Below are 11,865 nucleotides of genomic sequence, written 5' to 3'. Positions count from 1 at the left end.
AGGTGCGTGGGCCTCAGCAGTTGCAGCCCGTAGAGCTCAGGCTCAGCAGTCGTGGCTCACAGGCTTAGTTGCTCCTGTAACACATGGAATCTTCCTGGGCCAGGGATCGAACCTGTGTCTCCTGCATTGGCAGGTGGATTCTTACACACCGCGCTGCCAGGGAAGTCCCCACGTGTGTTTTCTTAACCAAAGCATTTAATTGCTGATGTAGAAACCGCCCCCAACCCCGCTCCCGGCCCCCGCCAGCCCCTGTGACAGTGTGACTCTGTTAGATGTGGTGATCAGTCTGGGTCCCTGAGTGACTATGGAACAGAGACCCCCATCCCCACCCCCCGCTGGCCCACAAGGAAAGGATGTTTTAAGTCACTGAGATTTGCAACTTAGCCAGCTTATGGCTAAAGCTCGACTCATTTGCCCCCAGTGAGCCTGTCTGGTCCTTACCAGCACCCTTGCTCTCGGGGGCAATGACTGTGTGTCTGGCATCTACCAGGAAGCTGGCCCTGTGGGTGCTGGGTGCTGAAGACAGAAGGGGAGACCTAGGCACCCCCAACCCCACTGCCAGGAGCGTGGTGAAGGCCGTGAGAAAGAGGCTTCAGCAGGGAGTGACTTTGTGAACTTGACCGAGGTGGGCTGCAGGGAGGTGGGACCGCTAATGACCGAGAAGAGTTTGTGAGAAGAAAAGATACTCAACCAGACTCTGGAGGGAGGAGGGCTGGGCAGACTGTAGGGGGTTAGAGGTTCGGCAGTGTAGGCTGCGGGAGAACATGCAGAGGCACAGGGGTGTGCCGTGGGCAGCGCTGGGGACTCTGAGCCTCGCCGGCATCCTCTGGGAGGCCACACCCTCCCTGTGGACAGAATGAGCGAGTATCTGGCCTGTGGTTTGCAGCCGCTGGTCCCAGCTGGGCAGCCTGGCCCTTGTTTAATCTGAGGACACTGGGGGGCTTCTGAGAGGAAGAGGGAGCCTGTGAGAGGCCTCATCACATTCTCCTGGGTGGCTCTGAGGAGTCGTCAACGTAGAAGTGGCAATTCAGAGGAAGCAAAAGGACCCCAGGTGGGATGTTGGGGGTCTCTGATGGCAGCTCTCGGGGAGAAAGTGCACATCTGCTGCTCCAGAGGGAGGCCGCGTGGGGTCGCAGGAAGGGCAGGGCTTTGCCGTCTGGGGTTTGAGTCGCGACCTCACTTGCCTTGATCAAGTCCTTTGACCGTTCTCATCCATTCGGTGTGGAAACAAAACGAAGTTCAGGGCCCACTACCCAGGAGGGCCTGAATGGATGCTGGCTGCCTTTTCTGCCCCGACGTGGCTCTAGCTGTCAGCTTCCTCACCTGCCTCACGCCTTAGAGCAGAGGAGAGGCAGGCGAGGGCGGGGGTCAGACACGCTGCAGGGCTGTGCGAGCAGGTCTCTGGGCGGGGGAAGAAGGACAGACCTGCCGTCAGGGCCGGGCTGCTGGCGGCCGGAGAAGGTGTGGTGGGGGCTCACCAGGCCGCCGTGCATGGTCATCCCTGGTGTGGAAAAGTGAGTGCTTCACTCATCCTCCTAACTCTGCAGACCTCCTCGTCGCTATCCCTTCCCACGTGTTCAGCTAGAGGCTTTGCCTCTAACTTTGCTGCAAATAAAGAAGTTATGGACAGGCAATGCCCTCCTCTTCCCAGCCCACCTCCCCTCCCCTGAAATGGCCCGGGCGGCCCTTCCATCTGTGCTCTGTAATTTTGCTCTCATTCTACTGAGTCCTGCCCCTGAGCAAACCTGCCCCCATACTGTCCATTTTAAAAAGAAAAACCTGGGCCCTTGACCCCTTTTGATGCACCCCCATTCAAAGCAACCTAGAGAAGGAAATGGCAAGCCACTCCTGGATTCTCTCCTGGAGAATCCCCATGGATAGGGGAGCCTGGCGGGCTACAGTCCCTGGGGTCGCAAAGAGTCGTACACGACTGAGTGACTAGGCATTCAAAACAAAGCCTTGAATGAACTGCCAGGACCTTGACTCTCCCTTCCTGACCCTTCCCGTGTGCTGCCAGCTGACTCTGGTCAGCTTGTTTCCCCTCTGAGGCAGGTGCTACTGACAAGCATGACCTCTCTCCACTGGCCTCGTCTACAGCCGATCCTCGTTGCAGCACTTCTTCCCCCCAGGATTTCTGTGACCCCCCAGCCACCCACCTCTGTCACTCACCCCCACTGCCCTCTCTGCTGGCTCCTTCCTCTCCGCTGGATCTCTAATTATTGGGACCTTCTCTTTCCCCCCATTTGTGTGTTCTTCCCGGGAATCTCCTAGTTTGAATACGTCTATACCATAATAGCTTCTACATTTGTGTTCAGGTATGATCTGTATCTAAATCTCCATATCCAAGAGTTATGTGATCTTTCCACCTGGATGCCTAATAGTAATTTCAGTTTGACCAGACCAAGCAGAATTCTTGAGGAATTTTCTACTTTTCCCTAAAATAAGATAGGCACTGTCTTATTTTTAGAGTAACACTTATTTTGCTTATTTCTCTGTCCTCCCTGAAACCAGAAAGCTCTATTATCTATTTCTCCTGTTCAATACTGTATCACAGTGCTTGGTGCACAGTGAGGCTTAACTGACTAGTGAGTCTTTGGCATGTGTAATACACAGGGTTTCTGACTCCTGAGTGAAAGGAAGCTTCATATGCCTATGGGTATACACATTTAAATTAGATCATCATAAAGACTATTTCCTCAATTTAGACCCACCTGGTCTTCTTTTTTGGTTTCTATTTAGATCAAAGGAGTGTTTTTTGACTGTGTTCATCGTAACCAGTTTCTATCAGGCTCCTGTCAGAATATGTGAGATAAGGGGACCCCAAAAGGATTACCTGCCTATGCCTTGCTGCTGCTGCTGCTAAGTTGCATCAGTCGTGTCTGACTCTGTGTGACCCCATAGACGGTAGCCCACCAGGCTCCTCCGTCCATGGGATTTTCCAGGCAAGAACACTGGAGTGGGTCGCCAGTGCCTTGTCCAGCCTATGCCTTAGGACTCCCTGAAAAGGCTTTTGGGTCCTCTGCTCACAGCTTAAGCGTGAGCTCCATCTCACAGCTTGTAACCTGCTATCAGGAGTGATAACTCATCCACAGCACAGGGAGGCAGAACAGCTTCAACTCTGACTTAACCAAGACTAAGAGCCCAGCAAGAGAGGGTCCAGCTGGAGCTTTACGATAAAACAAGGGAGAAGAGATGGCATGTTAGAAGGGCATGAGAAAGCTGAACAGAAAATATACCAAAAGCAGGTGGCAGTGGCAAACCTGAGAGAGGACGGAGCATGTCTGGGGTAGGATACCTTGTGTGACCCTTGAACACTGGGTGTGAGATCTGACCGCCCCAGGGGCCTCTAGCATTAGAGTAAGCTCACTAAACCTAAGTGTGGGCCGAGGGGCTGCAGGATGCATTTCAAATGATTACCTTTGAATAACGTCATCCTTGAATTTATGATCTGCTAAAGTCAGAATCTAAGGGAGAGAAAGCATTGCTTCCCACCCCACGCCAGCAGCACAAACATGTGCGTCAGCCCTTCTTGCAGACGCAGGGGGCTGCCAAGGGCAGAATGACCCAGGGCTTTGATTATGGAAGAAATAAAGCCTTCAGTCAACCTCGGTTGTGGCTGGTAAAGCTTCCAAGCAACTTTGCAGGCTCCACTCCTGCAAGTGGGGAAATCTGACTAGAGAAAGCAATGAGAACAGTCCTCACTGAAAACAGCAGAGGTGGATTCTGTGAAGGAAACAGTTCTCATGGCAACAGACTGCCCAATGGAGAGGCTGGAAGACTTGCTACACAGTCTCTTAGCTTCCACTCACGGGCTAGATGAAAATGCTGGGGGAAAATATCCACACTCCAGACGCACCTCTGCTGTGTCTTGCTGGGGAAGGGAGGAGACAGTTGGCTCCCGAGGTCACCCCATCTCTCCTGTTGCCAGGCAGGGCTCTATTAACCGCAGACGAATCAAAATCCCTCCCGGGCAGTGGGACTCCTGGATTGGAGATGTCAAGCAGTGGAGAAGGGATAGAAACTGCAGCATCGAAACCTAAAAATGTATTTTATTTCGAAGTTGTGCTTTGGATTTTCCCCAATCCAACATCTGTTGAGTGACAGTCTTAGGTTCACACAAAGCATCTCCAAGCATACATACAATATTCCAGTTATCAACACTATTTTAAAGAATATACCATTTTACACAAACGTGACATACAAGTCAGACGTCACAACATTGCAATTCCCTGGAAGATCTAACTTCTCTTCTGAACACGAAGTACGTATACACCAGCCCTTCCAGTGGTCTGTTCATCCTGTTGCTGGCGTCATCTCTCCTCATCTCTTTGGGGAGAAACCAGGGCGCCCTGAGGAGGTTGGCTGAGACCAGTGTTTCCAGTTTACAGGCTGCTGGCTGCAAACTCCTCTCTTTTCCAAACTGGGATGCTGGTAGCTCTACCCCACCTGTGTCCCAAAGACTGACCCATCAGAGTCCACACCAGGAAAAGGATCCAGGCCTCCAGGGGCAGAGTGGGGCTCTTTGAAGCATCATGCTGGTTTAGGAAGCTAATCTGAGGAAGACTGGTCTCCCGAGACCCTGGGTGGCCAGCTCTGCTTGGCTTTTCGGTGTAAAAATCACAGTGTGTAACCTCGATTCCAGTTGATCGCAATGAGCTCTGCTGAGAAGGACTCTCCTCCTGGGGTTCCTAGTCCTCAGGGCAGGACCATCTCATCGGTGTCAGGAGCACCAGAGAGGGGAAGACAACTCAGTGCCCAGAGAGGGGGTAGCAGATGAGCACTCACACACTGTCTAGTCCGTGATGCAGATCAGCAGATGGACCCTGACCGCAGGATGGTGAACGCACGTCAGGTACAGGGCTGAAAGAGACCTAAGGCAGGAGCAACAGAACAGGTCCAAGGTGTTGTCATTAAGGAAGTTTTGCATTTTCTCTCTTAAGAGAAGGACGTGCCAGGAAAAAAGGAAAAGGGCAGGTGTGGGCACCAATTTTGGCCAGTCAGATCAGAAGGAATGTCGAGTGAAGGGCGGGGTTTCACTTTCAGCAAGGAGACAGATCCTTGGCTATGAAAGCCCTCTGTTGCCTCAGGGCCTGCATAAGTTCTGGTGACACACAAGGACAGGCCACCACACAGAGCAAAGAAGCTGAGGATCCAGAGGACTGTGGGTTGCCTCTCACAGGCCGACACACTCACTGAAGGAGCACTCCATCTTTCCATCCTGGCCTGCGGGATGATTTTCCTGATGCCGCAGGCTACTTTTCTAACTGGCAACTTTCCATAGAGCTCCTCTTTTCCTTCACGCTGAAGGAGGAAAATCCCACCGCTTTCCATAGAGATGACTACCAGCTTCCAAATGTTAATCTGAAAAGGATCTTTTAGGCCAAAGTTAAGACAATTTAGATTTTCCTATCTGAATGGCAACCCACTATCTTTCCCAAGCTGTGAAAAACAAGGCAAAAAGCGCAGTTTTAAACACCAGAAAACAGAGAAGAGGAATGGGTTTCAGCTTTAACTCAAGTAGTCGTCTGAGACCCGTGAGCCTGGGGTGTGCCCATCCCTAGCTCTGGTCTCCCTGGGACAGCATGATGCTGGGAGAGTTGGGGGAGCTGGGACTGTGGGCACCAGATCTGGAGAGGGATTAAAGTAGACAAGATTTTTGCTTTTTGGAGGAGAACCATAAAGGCCAAAGGGAGTCCAAGAGTCAGCATCCGATTTTTGATTTTCTTAGATTCAGGCCTTGGAAAGACTTTAAAGCCCTCGGGGCCAGAGTTCTCTTAGTTGTCCTTGTCCGGATAAACAGAGATCAGTTTTAAAGGGCTCTGTCTCTCTTTAATCTAACTAGGGCTCCCCAAGCCCCATTGGTCCCTGAAGAGAGACCTCGTAGAATGACCCAACTAGGGGGTAAACTTAGAATAAATTTTCATTTGGGAATGATTTTAGGATTAGCAAAGCTGAATTTAATTTTTAATAGGATAATAAATCTTATGTCTTAAGTACCCAAAAAAGTGGGAGGAAGGACCCATTTCTTACCTTTTCCAAACCTGCCACAAATACAATAAAACTGTCTTAAGACTCTTTACCCTAAAAGGAACCAACTATAAAACTGTCTTATACAGGAAGATGTCTTAAATGGAAAATGGTCCATCAGAGACAAAGATAGGACCCCGAGAAATGTCTATACATTCAGAAAAACTTTAGAAGTTCCATAAGATTGGGTTGTAGTTCCAGAGAATGGAGGAGAGCAAAAGCAAACACCAATGACCAATTCACACCAATAGAAAGAAGACAGAAACTGCCAAGCCCAGACAGTTTACAGGATCCAGTCCCATCCTGCTAAATTTCGTATGATGGAGAGATTGCAAAGGCTAGGTTCTCTGGCCCAAACAGAATGAGATTTGTAACGGAAACAGAGACCCCTGGTGGCTCCTGTGTGAACTGCCACAATAACTTACAAAGAGACGGTCTATCTAGAACCAGGGGAGGCTACACATGCCAGAGACTAGAAAAATCCACGTGTGTGTGTGTGTGTGTGTGTGTAAAACGGAGCATGGACTGTATATGATCCTACGTGTGTGTGTGTGTGTGTGTGTGTGTAAAACGGAGCATGGACTGTATATGATCCTCTATAACCAGTACCCAAAACAAGACGCCACTGAGAGCCGCTGCTGGCGGCCAGCCGTCTGGTTAGGCGTCCCGTGTGTCTGCGGGGGCTGAGCCGCTAGCCCAGGGCCCCTGACTTGCGTTACCGGACTTCACAGTGACCAACGGCGGACAGATCCATCTCCGGCTAACCTAAGGACTGCATGTACTGTAGCTGGCTGGGTTACCGTGACTGGGGGCAGCAGGGGGCCGGGGGCAGGGCGATAATGAGGGCTTCATTCTCAAGGTTTTGGGTGATGGGAAGGCAAGAACAACTTAGAACCTAAGTTTCAACTGAAGTCCCCAAGCTAGTTAAATAGGAAGGTTTTTAATAACAGTCAGTCCCTCTAGTCCCCTGTCTAGGATAATTAAATTACGCCCCTCAGACAGTACAGGACTTGTCAGTGGACTGTGCGGAGGCCGAGGAGTTGACGCCGGGGCTGGTGGCGTTCGTTTTGGGGAAGACGGCGGGCTTGGGCCGCGTGGCCGGAGGCTTGACGGGCGCCGCCATCTTGACAGACTTGACGGGCCGGAAGGCGCAGGCGATGTCCCCCGCCGTGCTGGCGCTGCGCTGGAAGGCGGGCTCGGGGTCCTTGAGGAGCTGGGTGTGCAGGGGGCTGGAGGGCTCCGAAGTAGGGGCCACCACGGGGGAGGTCTTGAGGGGTTCCAAGGTGTCCAGAACCACGTCCGGGGTGTGCTTGACACTGCTCTGCCGCTCCAGCTCCCGCAGCTCATTCAGGGCAGAGTTCATGGTCGCCTCAATATCCTGCAGACGGGAAAGGAGGGCGTGAGGCTCATGGAGAGATAAGCCCCTCCCCCCACCCCCCGCCCCCCGCCCCCCGCCAAGGTCCTATTCCAACAACGTGGGCCGAATCGTGGAGAAACCACCTGCAAGGAGGTGTCCAGATGATTTTATCTGGCCCAAACCCTTTAATATGTGGTGTTCAGATGGGAGGGAAGGACTTTCATTCTCATGAGGTTTTCCCCCCTTTAGACAGAGTGGTTGAAATCCTTATGAAACACAGTCCTCAGGTTTTATACACATGCACTGATGTATCTCTGGATTTTTTATTGTTGTTGTTGTTTGTTTGCTAAGTCATGTCTGACTCTTTTGCAACCCCATGGACTAGTGCCCAGCAGGGTCCTCTGTCCCTGGAATTTCCCAGGCAAGAATATTGAAGTGGGCTGCCATTTCTTTCTCCAGGGGGTCTTCCTGACCCAAGGATCGAACCCACGTCTCTTTCTTGGCAGGCAGATTCTTTGCCATTGAGCCACCTGGATGAGATGACATGTAATCCAGCAGGGAGAGGAAAGGTGGATGAATTAGGAGTGGCCACGAATTTGGTCATGAGTACATGGGATTCACTATCCCTGGGGTGCATATTCTACTTGTGCTTGAAACTGTACATAATAAGGATTAAAAAAAAAAAACAGTGGTAGAGATGAAGTATGATCTTTGTTATCTTGGACTTTAAAGGCCAAAGGTTATGAGGGTTAGTCCCTCCTCCTCAAGGGCTGAGGGACGGTTCAAGAGCCCTGGCCCCGAGGATTCATCAGGACACCCCCACCCCTCCCTGCCCGACCTGACCCCATGAGAGTGTCCATCTTGATGAAGCCATTTCCTTCCACCCATCACCATGGGAGGGGACCAAGGAGTGACCAGGAGTGGGGAGCCAGAGCCCACACAGGCCAATCTCCATCAGGTCACTACTCCAGATAGTAGGAAATAGCAGCCCTAGCTCAGGGGCTCAGGGCAGAACCAAAGACCCTTTGTATGCAGCCAGCTGCCTCCCAGGAAGACCTCCCAGCTTCCTCCCCTCCTCTCCACACACTCTGTCTGGCACCCCCAAACAACCACACAACTCCTCCTTTGGGATTAAAGTCATATGCAAAAATTGCAAGTTTTAAGCAAAGACCTATAGGGTGATGCATGCTTTCTGTTGACAGTGGTTCAATTTCACTCATTCCTCCAATGCTCTCAAACCTTAAGGTTTTTGTTCAGAAAGAACTCTGTCTCCCTCCTTGGTCCTGTTCTGCAGCTAGAGTTATCTATGTAGCTATTCCAGATATGTAGCTATTCTGACATTCCTAACACCTGGCCAAAGAGGGAGCTGGGAGGATTCCTGGAGTGCAAGGCAGAGTGCAGCCAAGAGCTTAAGGGGGACACAGATACAGAAGGCTAGCCAAGCAAGACATCTCAGGCCCGTAGCTTAATACTGTGCTTGCCAGGCATACCCTCCCTAAGCAGAGCACCACAATTAAGCCAATAGAGACCATGCCCGGTCTCTATTGCCCCCTGGAAGTTGGGGTGAGGGGACTCTCAACTCGGTTGAGGCAAAAAAGGGAAGCAGTGAGCCCTTAGTTCCTACCTGGTCTAATGAAAGTTATAGAGTTGGGAGAGACGTCTGAGTGAACTGCTTGGAGTGGCCCCAAGAGACGGATTTTTAGAGGTGGGGCTGGATCTCTAATAATTTCATGGAAAACAGAGATTTGTCAGTGTGATGCATAAATGGATGGAAGACCCTGTAACCAGGGGGCTCATCTCCACTGTCTCTGGAAGCCTGGGCTGGAAACCTTTCTGGTACCCGAGTCCCCAGTGGCAGAGTAATCTGGGTCCTTCACAACCAGGAGCAGATTGTTGATTGGTCATTGGTCTATCACTAGGAACAAGAGATGAGCCTCAGGGATGATGAGGCTGGCACACTGATATGGAAAGGTGGCCAGAACCACCTCTGAGTCTCACCACTCGGGCAATTTCACTGAAATCTACCAGGGTCTCAAGACTTGAAACTTGGGCTGAATGGGCTCCATCAGAAATTCTCCATCTGTAACTACTAGCTTTAAAAGTTACAACAAGCTTGCAAATAGCTCATGTATGAGCAAGAAACATGCATTCTTTTATTCTGTCTGAGTTCTTTCTGGGGAGAGAGGGGTTGACGAATTTCTTGGAAAGTCCTATGATCAGGTCTAAGTGTCCAACAGAGCCTGAACTCAGGGTATAATGTACAAGGCACATTTCTGTCTCAAGTCTCATCATCATGAGCGTGGACGATGCTAAGCAGCCGTGGTGAGAGTAGACTCATGATACCCATTTGCCCAAGAGCCCCCAGTTACCTGTGCAATGACCTCAGGGTCCATGGGCCGGTGGTTATTGAAGCTTTTTGACCTTCCTGCTGTCACTGTCTTCCGGATCTGTGGACTGTCCAGCCTATTCTTCAGCGACGAGTGGCGGCTGATGGAGTTGAGGCTTCCATGCCCACTGATGGAACACTTATCCGGCCCTTCCTTGGGGAGGCTCTGGCTCAGGATGGGCTGGGAAGACGGGCGGCAGCTAGCCCCCACCCCCGGGGAGGCGGAATCAGTCAGGGAACTGCTCAGCCCGTGGCCATCGCTCCGAAATGTTTTCCGGATGCTCCCAGATTCTGGCCGCTTCCTTTGCCTTCAATGACAGACAGAGAGGCAGTGTCATCAGGGAGCCTTGGCTCCAAGGAAGCCAGGATGAGCGAGACAGAGGCAGGCGTGGGACCCAGAGACTCCGGGGAGGAGAGGATACAAAGCGCGCCTCTCTCGTTTCACCTTCCCTGGCTTTCTCTGGGTCCGTCCCCCTGCCACCCCTGGCCTGGGCAGAGGAGAGACGGATACTTACTTGGTGGTCATGGGCTTTGAGTTCTTGAGATGTAAGGTGCTGTCAGAAGAAACGTCTGATTAAGTGAAAGTTTCTAATGGGAGGCAGACTTATGAAAAGGCATCCTCCGTTAACTGCTTTGAGTGGAAACCAGGCCCCAGATAGGGGAAAAAAGTCTCATCATTACCAAGGAGACAGGGAACTGATGGCAAAGGGAGAGTTGACTTTCCCAAATTTCAGCATGTTTCTTAGTCCACTGACGAGACCGTAATTATTTTGGGCTTTGGCAAGAGGTTGCTGTTGCTTACTCTGTAGATATGGAACAGTATTTTTCAAGAGGCTGCAATGCTACAGAGCTTGGGCCACATTTGTGCATTTTCTAGGGTGGAAATACATCTATATGACCCTAAGTCATCCAGCACTGGGCTGAACCCAGGCTCTGAGTCAATTTGTTTCAGCCCACTAAGGCTCTCAGATGAAATGGTTTGGCAGAATCCTACTCATACAGGTGCTGCCTGCTGCTGCTGCTGCTGCTGCTGCTGCTAAGTCGCTTCAGTCGTGTCTGACTCTGTGCAGCCCCATAGACGGCAGCCCACTAGGCTCCTCTGTCCCTGGGATTCTCCAGGCAAGAGTACTGGAGTGGGTTGCCATTGCCTTCTCCAAGGTGCTGCCTTGGAGATTACTGCCGAATAATTTCATTATCTCTTGGAATCATATTTAAAGGATCTAAAGTAAGAGGCTATGTGACTTTTGGTTTGGGATGGCCACTGGGCAGCTCTGATCTTGAATCTACTAAGGGCCACGGAAGCTGAGGTGGGAGTTGGGGATGGAAGAGGGGAAGGATCAGCATGGTAGGCCCTGAAGATAAGGAGCTAGTCCTTGGGGCAGGACCAGGATTCTAGCCAGTCCTGGTCCTATTCACCGGGGAGGTCTTCCTCATCAGAAATCCCTGGGCCTGGCTGGGATCTGGCACATTGTAGCCACTCGTGAAGCTGCCTGTCTCAGTAGCTTTAACCTTGGGGGTCAGCCACTCTTGAGTGGATAAAGGATGTCCTCAGAGTCGTATAAGGTCCAGTTGAAATGACTTTTCTTCCTCTGCAAAGTCTTCTCTGGCACCCACCCCCACTGATAGGCAGACTCGATCCCTCTCAATTCTGTTCCTTCAGGGCATCTATGGAACCACTTTTTAGTTACCTGTCTGTATGGTGTTCACCTTGCCAGACGGAGAGCTCCGAGGGCAGAAAGATAGAAAAAGTTTGAAAGTCAAGTCGCTTAGTCGTGTCCGACTCTTTGCGACCCCATGAACTGTAGCCTACCACACTCCTCTGTCCATGGGATTTTCCAGGCAAGAGTACTGGAGTGGGTTGCCATTTCCTTCTCCAACCCAGGGATCGAACCTGGGTCTCCCGCATTGTAGGCAGACACTTTACCATCTGAGCGAGGGCAGGGAACATCTTCCTCCTCTCTGAATGACTTGGCACAGCAGCAGGTGCTCAATAAATGTGTGGAGTTGAAATGAAAGGCCACGCCCAAGTAACTCTTTGCTGATTTCCTCTTCCCACTTGAGGAGGGCTGACTCACAAGGCCAAAACTGCTGAGGA

The 11,865-nt window shown here is 51.3% G+C and overlaps 1 protein-coding gene across 3 annotated transcripts in view; it reads right to left on the bottom strand.

Annotated features, from left to right (window-relative positions):
* Positions 1 to 4,031: 4,031 nt before the first annotated feature.
* The window catches only part of SRGAP2 (SLIT-ROBO Rho GTPase activating protein 2), a 254,526-nt gene continuing 246,692 nt past the window's right edge, over positions 4,032 to 11,865 (bottom strand). For all 3 annotated transcript variants that reach the window (XM_005891655.3, XM_070384585.1, XM_070384584.1), the window contains exons 22-23: positions 9,754 to 10,078; positions 4,032 to 7,405 (exon numbers count right to left, since the gene is read on the bottom strand). In XM_005891655.3, the coding sequence (XP_005891717.2) occupies positions 7,022 to 7,405; positions 9,754 to 10,078 (709 nt within the window). In that variant the 3' untranslated portion in view covers positions 4,032 to 7,021. The remainder of the gene's footprint in view (positions 7,406 to 9,753; positions 10,079 to 11,865) is intronic.

Source organism: Bos mutus, chromosome 16 (genome assembly GCF_027580195.1).
Source record: "Bos mutus isolate GX-2022 chromosome 16, NWIPB_WYAK_1.1, whole genome shotgun sequence".
In the NCBI taxonomy this organism is placed as follows: Eukaryota; Metazoa; Chordata; class Mammalia; order Artiodactyla; family Bovidae; genus Bos; species Bos mutus.
The sequence above is the reverse complement of the archived record's forward strand: the minus strand, read 5'-3'. Positions and strand labels throughout refer to the sequence as shown.